This window comes from Drosophila obscura, unplaced genomic scaffold (assembly GCF_018151105.1).
Source record: "Drosophila obscura isolate BZ-5 IFL unplaced genomic scaffold, ASM1815110v1 contig_150, whole genome shotgun sequence".
NCBI classification, from domain to species: Eukaryota; Metazoa; Arthropoda; class Insecta; order Diptera; family Drosophilidae; genus Drosophila; species Drosophila obscura.
Window position 1 is genome coordinate 11,700,123 of NW_024542736.1, and position 7,270 is coordinate 11,707,392.

At 51.5% G+C, this 7,270-nt stretch overlaps 1 protein-coding gene across 1 annotated transcript; it reads right to left on the reverse strand.

The window, feature by feature from the left end:
• Positions 1-3,873: 3,873 nt before the first annotated feature.
• Positions 3,874-5,868, reverse strand: LOC111066411 (probable cytochrome P450 12e1, mitochondrial). Its single transcript, XM_022354982.2, has 6 exons — positions 5,762-5,868; positions 5,591-5,693; positions 5,274-5,517; positions 5,105-5,221; positions 4,594-5,047; positions 3,874-4,529 (listed from the first exon to the last, which is right to left on the reverse strand). Exons 1-6 carry the CDS (start codon positions 5,840-5,842, stop codon positions 3,939-3,941), a joined length of 1,590 nt encoding a protein of 529 aa, XP_022210674.1. The 5' UTR covers positions 5,843-5,868; the 3' UTR covers positions 3,874-3,938.
• Between the last annotated feature and the right edge of the window lie 1,402 nt (positions 5,869-7,270).

Genomic DNA, 7,270 nt, shown 5'->3' on the forward strand with positions numbered 1-7,270 from the left:
TTTTTTTAGCCCCCCCATGCTGGCGTAGGGTGGAAGCTTTTCATGACGTAACAACATTTATGGCGTAAAGTAAGTAACGTAATAATGTCGCCAACAGTTGCCAAAAAACGAGAGAATCAAAGGCGGAGGGAGTGGCGCTGCCACTGGACGATGGCAACGGCAGCGACAATGGCTGCTGCCCCCATTTTCGGCTTTTTCCCTTTTATTTTTCTGGTTATCCTTCTGCTCTGCTGGCCGAAACCGGGGGCCCAGGATAACTCCGCTGTCTGGCTGCTGTTGTCATCGTGCCCGGCCCGTCGCTGCTGTTGTCATTGTCATTGTCTTTTTTGTCGTTGTCAGGAATTCATTTGGAAAATTAATAAAAATATATACACAACAGAAGACCCGCCACCGCCCCCGCCCCCGCCACGGCCACGGTGGGTGCGTAGGTGGCGGCGCTCAGCTTCGTTTTAATCTGATCCTGCGGGTGCTTTAAGTGTCACAGCTTTAAGAGTCCGCCCCGCCCCCACATAGCCCCCCGTCAGTGCTTCAATTACTTGGCTTTCCCTAAGTGCTCGTTGCCCCGCCAAACACACATCATTAATGCCACACAATCTGATGCACATAATTCAGCCACGAATCGAACAATTCAAATTTTCATTCACTGTCTGGCATTATCTTACCGCCCAGAAGAATATCCATCCAATTTTTCATTTTCCCTTTCCCCCCACGGCTTGCGTGGCATGCAGCGAACGCTTATTTGGAATACAATTCGATTAGAAATGCTTTGCTTTTCGAAATAATAAATTAAATTTTGTTCCACTCCCCGCCCACTGCTAGCTCCCACCGCACTCAAGCCCATCCCCATCCCCAAGCCCAACCCCACCTCCCGGCAATTGCCAATGCCATTAACACCATCTAGGCCTGGGGTTCGCCGCTTGCCGCTTGCCGCCTTGCGGGGTGCAAAAGGTTGCAAAATTGCGAGACGAGTCTTGTTTGGGGAATTCCTGTGGCAACGGCCTGGAAAAAGAAAACGGAAAAAAGCACAGGAAGGGCAACAGGAAGGGGAACAGGAGAAAGCGCGGCATGCGACGCCGAATCAATTTCCTCCAAACAGAACAGAACAGAGCAGAGCAGCGCAGAACAGATCCTTAGAGCCTGCGAGGGCTTTTCTTAAAATAACAAAATTACTTTTTATATGCAACCCAAGTCAAGCCGAGCGAGAAGCAGCCACAGAGCCAGTGGCAGTGGCAGTGGCAACAGAATGCCATTGACAACCATTAATCATGGACGCCTGTCAGGGCGGGTTCACTGGCTCAGAGAGGAGCAGAGGGAGAGACAGAGAGAGAGAGTGGTGTGTGTGTTTGTCGCTGCCCTGCCTGGCTGTCTGCTGATTGTCCTGCACTGCAATGTGAGGTTTTTTTTTTGTTATTTCTAAACTTTGCCTTTTACATGCTAATGCCTGGCACTGGGGCTCAAGTCATGCTCATGCTCATGCTCCTGCTCATGCCCGTAGTCGGAGGCACAAGCTCGTGCCCCTGTCCGGACCACGCCCAGCTGCGAAATTGACAAGCAAGCCGAGTGCGTTGTGTGACATGACACTTGCAAAGGACCAGCACCAGGACCAGGACCTGAAGCAGCAGCAGGAGCAGTAGCAGTAGCCATGCAGGATCAGGGCTGGTCTGGGGCGTGGGCGTGTGCCAAGGCAGGCAGTCAGGCAGGCAGGCAGGTTATGTATGCCATCATTAGACGTGGTCCGTTTGCCACGCCCGTGCTGTTGCAAATTGGCAGCTCGGCAATGGACGGCCATCATGTCAAGTGACAAGAAGATGGGGCAGTGGCAGTGGCAGTGGGTGTGGGTGTGCGTGTGTGTGGGTGTGGGAGTGGCACCTCGGTCCAGAATGCATGTATCCTCAATCCACTATCCATCCTCTCTCTCCTCTCATGTTGATGGCAAGTCAAAGTTCAATGCTAAAAGCCAAAATTCCAATTGCCAAGATGCATGCGAGAGGTGGAGCAGCCGTTGCCTGGGAGCCTGGCAGCCTGCGAGACATTGCCTAATTGCACAGTTTATGGGCGTATCGTACCGAAGGGAGGTAGGTGCATGGTGCATGCTGCATGTCTGGGTGCATGTCATAAAGTGCAAATGTTGGCCCCGCCTGGAGGGCAGGCATCGAAAATTGCGAATTTCCCGCCGAAACTGTGATTTGTGTGTGGCTGGCCTGGCCGATACTTGACATGCATTTTCAATTTAAGGGACAACACCTCACAGGCCCCTCCCTCTCTTGTGCTGTGCATCTCCTGGCCAATAATGAATTCCATTCGTTTTGTCTGCCCTACGCCCCACAGTCCCCGCCAGCGGACACTGTTCATTTATGCAATTGCAAATGCATTTCGTCCTCGGCCAAAGTTGCGAGTTCCAAGCCAAGGAAACGTGACGGAGCAGCTCCATACCTCCGCCATTCCCATTCCCATCCCCATCCCCATCAGGCACGATAAAACTTTATGCACTCTGCGGAAGGAGCCACCACGGAGGAACAGAGAACCAGAGGACCAGAGGACCGTAGGACCGGACCCAGCATTGACATTTTCAAGTGGACCCCATCCAGCGGGGGCACACGGAAGCGCCATCAGAATAGTTTTAATAATGCACAAGACGACGGCACAAACGAGTCCAACTAAAGTCTGCAGCATAAAATCCAGGACATACGAGGACGAGAACGATTCACAGTGGCAGGAAGAAGGGGTGAGGACGGGCCAGGGGGCCAGGCCAGGCAGATAAGACCGGCACTGTCCAAGTCCTGGCCAAGTAAAGGAAAGAAATGCCAGAGAACGGGTACGGCAACGGGGTACGGGGAACAGGGAACGAGCACAGCGTTGGCGGACGGACGGAAGAACAAACATGAAAATTCAATGCAACTTTGTCTATTCGATGTCAGAATGAATACTTTTGCATTATTTATGTCGGCGCATTTGTTTGTTCAACTACAACCGATAACGAAGGAGACAAGGGGGGCGGCCGTGTGGTAGGGCGAATATCTAAGAGGTTGCGGTGGGGGCCTCAGAGGTTACTACCCATTGAAGTCCGCCCCACGTTTAAGGCTTTAAGTGGCAAGCTGCCCCGGTCTGTGGTTGCAGCCTCCTGCCAATATCTTTAGAGCAAATACCTTTAGAGATCGAGGCGCGTATTCCTTGCATACTTTTAGGCCGAGACAACAAATTCTGCAGTGCGTAGAATTCATGTAAAATTAAAAATAATAATATTCAAACTAATCCAAATGAGCTGGATGGACCGTACACTGGACAAGTGTACAAGGAGCTATGTTTTACTGTTTCTATGGCATGGTTACATGCTCGTATATGACTAGGAACAGCAAGTAGAAAATCCGATATTGGCAGGTATTTTTGAGAAATAAATTAATCTATAATAAGTGTGCATCCTCTGAGGAAACAGACTTAGGTAGAATGATGCATATAGATGCTTTAAGGAGTAATTAATGCCAGGCACTAGTTTAGTTTGGATATAAACCAAAAGTAGGACCTTGATAGATAATCCATTTGAGGCAACGTCCCTTCCCTATAGTACACCCTCACCGTTCCGTTCTCTGGTTACCCTCTGGAGCTATCCCACACATGTGTGTTTTTCTGATTTGGAATATTTTCACTCCCCCATGCCACTTCAGAGCCCTTGAGAAGATGTTCTTCGGGTGACTTCCAGCAGGCCAAGTGTCCACTTGAGATGGTCCGGCAAATGCCATCGTAATTTTGGGACAGCCATAAAAATACGCAGGCAGCCTCGAGTGGGGATGTTGGTGTAATGTGCTGAAGCGACAGGACACTTCAGCCGGGACATGTGTATGCGGCCAAGACCAAGACCACTCGAAAGTCTTTAGCTGGCTGTGAAGTGTATTTATTTGGTCATTTCATTCCTATCCGGATCCGGATCCGTATCCGGATCCTCATTCCTCTGTGCGCTCCACAAACTTAAACTTGAAGGGAATATTGGGCTGGACAAAGAACTGCGCCTTGAAGGCATTCTCGATGGGATAGTCGAAGCCAATCTGGAAGTTCCTCACCAGCCGAGCGACGGCTATCTCCAGCATCATGTCCACGATCCGCTTGCCGGCGCAGGCCCGCGGCCCGAACCCAAAGGGCAGATACATGAAGGGCGTGGCCGTTTCTCCCACGAGGTTCGAGTTGGACTCGTCGCGCAGCCAGCGCTCGGGCAGGAACTCCCGCACCCTGGGCACGTACTGCTCCATGTTTGCCATCTGGTAGTTGGCCGCAATGGCCACATCGGTGCCGGCAACGATGCGATAGCCACTGAGGACCACGTCGTGGGGCATGCGGCGCACGGTGCCCGGTCCAATGGGATACAGACGAATGCCCTCCTTGATGCAGGCGCGCAGATAGGGCAGACTGCTCATGTTCTCGATGGTCAGGGGCGAGTCCTTGGCTGGCAGTACCGGCCTGAGCTCCTCGAGCAGGCGAGCCTGCTTCTCCGGGTTCTTGGCCAGGCTGAGCAGAATGCCACCCAGGCTTACGAGGGTCTGCAAAGGAAAACAGGATTACAGCTGCATCTATTGGAGCAGAGTAGAGCGAGGCGGAACATACCGGATCTGCTCCAGCAAAGAGAAAGTCCATGGCAATGATGACGGCAGTCTGGCGATCGTAGCGCGCCAATTTCTCCAGCAGGCTCGCCTCCATGCCCAGCTCGGTGGATATTTTACCCGCTCTGACGTCTTCCTCGATCCGCTTCAGCGCCTGCTCAATGTGGGTGCAGCAAAAGTCGGTGATGGTGTCCAGGGAGCGCATCAGCCGCCTGAACTTGGGCACCGGCAGATACTTCCAGATGGCCGGCAGCATGTCCAGCTGAAAGCCCAGCTCCACGACGTCCTGCAGGGCCGCTTTGAGCTGCTTGGCCTCGTCGCTGTCTCGATTCTCACCCAGCAGACCCAGATGGGTATTGAGAGCCACCGACCCAATGGATTCGATCACCAAGTTGCGAATGTCCTCGGTAAAGTCATCGGGCATTTCCTGGCTGACCGGATCACGGATAAGGCGAATGCTGCAACACAAACCGGTGGAAACTTGAGAGGCTAAGCAGGGTGAATCCAGCACTCACCGCTCCAGAAACTCATCGCTGACCTGCACCAGGTTCTTCAGGTACAGCTTGGCATTGCGGGGCTGCAGCAGAATCGGGTTCACTGCCGTTCGCAGCTTGCCCCAGGCGGGACCATTCCTAGTTCAATGATTAATACCAAGAAAAGCGAAAGCAGCGGCACGAGACTCACCCAGAGACCAGGCCATCGTATTCGCCAAACACCTCGGGTCTGCGCACCCTCCTGAAGTACTCCACAGTGGCGAAGCTGCGTCTGTGCGGCCACTGGCCCTCGTTGCGGAACACCGTCGCATAGTCCTGGGGATTCATGGTGAGGACCATGTCAGTGCCCGCAATGCTGGGCAAACGGAAGAGGCCACCAAACTGGCGACTCAGATCCAGAAACATTTCGTGGGTGGGCACATTTTGGTAGCGGCCTGCAGCGGAATTATGGAGAGACGTAAAGCGATCAGTGATTGAGCTTTTGGCAAGCTTTTGGCACTCACTTACCGCCCGGCATGAAAGCTCGTATCATCTGGAATTTAGTCGGCCCCGGCACCTCCGCATAGGGCTTGGCCTGCTCCAAACTTGTCGTTGCCACAGCCGGAGCGGTCTGCAAAATAATGACAATGAATCGACTTGCGATTAATTATTACAATAAATGGCATGCCATGCACTTACCTTGCTGGCCACATTTCTGCGGAGTATCTGACAGACCTGCCACGAGGCCTGTCTCTTCGCGTTCAACTGCTGCGACAACATATTGTCTACTGCTCGCCTGCTTATGATTAGAAAACATTTCTTTCTTTAATAAATTCAGTGCGAGAGAGAGAGAGCTTTGCGAAGCTTTTTCGTCTCTCTCAGCATGAGATAATTTCATTAATTTTGTTTATGTTTTTTTTGCTTGCTTTCTGTTTTGTTGTAGGTTATCTGTGCTCTCTTTTGGTGGCTTTATTCGTATCGAGAATGAAACTAAATTGATTAACATGGCCTTGGACATGGTCTACAAAGCTTCTTTAATTATTTAAAAAGAACCAAATTGTGGAAATTCTTTTTTTATGCACTTGCATACTTTCTTACAGCCGATCTGGAGTTTCTATATCTTTTAATTTTCCATTACCCTTTCATTTTCATGCCCCGTTTGCACTGCACTGGCTTTAAAAATCTTTCCCCAAACTAAACCAAGAGGCAGACACAAAATTCAAGCCTGTCACAAGCAGCACACATAGCCAGCCCAGTCGGTGGCGGCGCAGCAGACAAAAGGCAATATCTGGCATGACAGAAAATCTATATAGACGGCGGCCCAGACTGACGGGGACTATAATAAAATCGATTTTTTATGTTTTGGCAACTGACAAGGACGCGTCGCATCGGGTCTCGCGTCTCGGCCAGCGGGGCCCCATAAATATGGGTACACAAACACACTCGCAAGCTCCACACACTCGCACACAGACACAGTGGCAGACAGCTGATGATGGGCATACAAAAGTTGACCTCGACTTTGAGCTGTCAAAGGCAGCTAACTAAACTGACCTAAACCAACAAAAATCAACTTTTGCCTTGCCGCCGCCGCCGCCACCGCCGCCTAAACACCAGAGGCCTGAGCATGACAGCCCCGGAAAGGGAGAGTCCGCCAAAGGCGGCGGTTGATGGTGGCTGGGGGGACGGGGCGGGTAGGCGTTTAAATACAAAATATCAGCATGACGCAATGATTTCCGGTCGCAGTGAAAATGAAACCTGTTGGAATCAGGAGCTAAGAGCTGGAGCCCAGAGAGCTGGGAGCTGGGAGCTGCCATCGCTGTTGGCAATATAAACAAATTCAATTTGACAGCTGACAGAGACGACGAGACGGAAGGAGAGCAATACAGAGAGAGAAAGAGAGAGAGAGAGAAAGAGAGAGAAAGAGAGAGAGAGACTTACACACACACAGCAACAAACAAAAGCCGCAAGTAATAAACTTTTACGATCTGTTTTACGGCGACGCGGCACGTGCAACTAGGCCCAGCACATTGAGTGGGCTGTGGATGTGGGGGCATGTTGCTGCCGCGGGGTTGCAACATAAATTTAATGAAGCTAAAAGTGAGGCGCAACAACAATGCAGACAACCCACACACACACGCAACCATAGCGAGAGAGAGAGTCGTGCCACATGTTGAGGCTGAACGGAGGCTGCGGCAATAAAAATAAAAT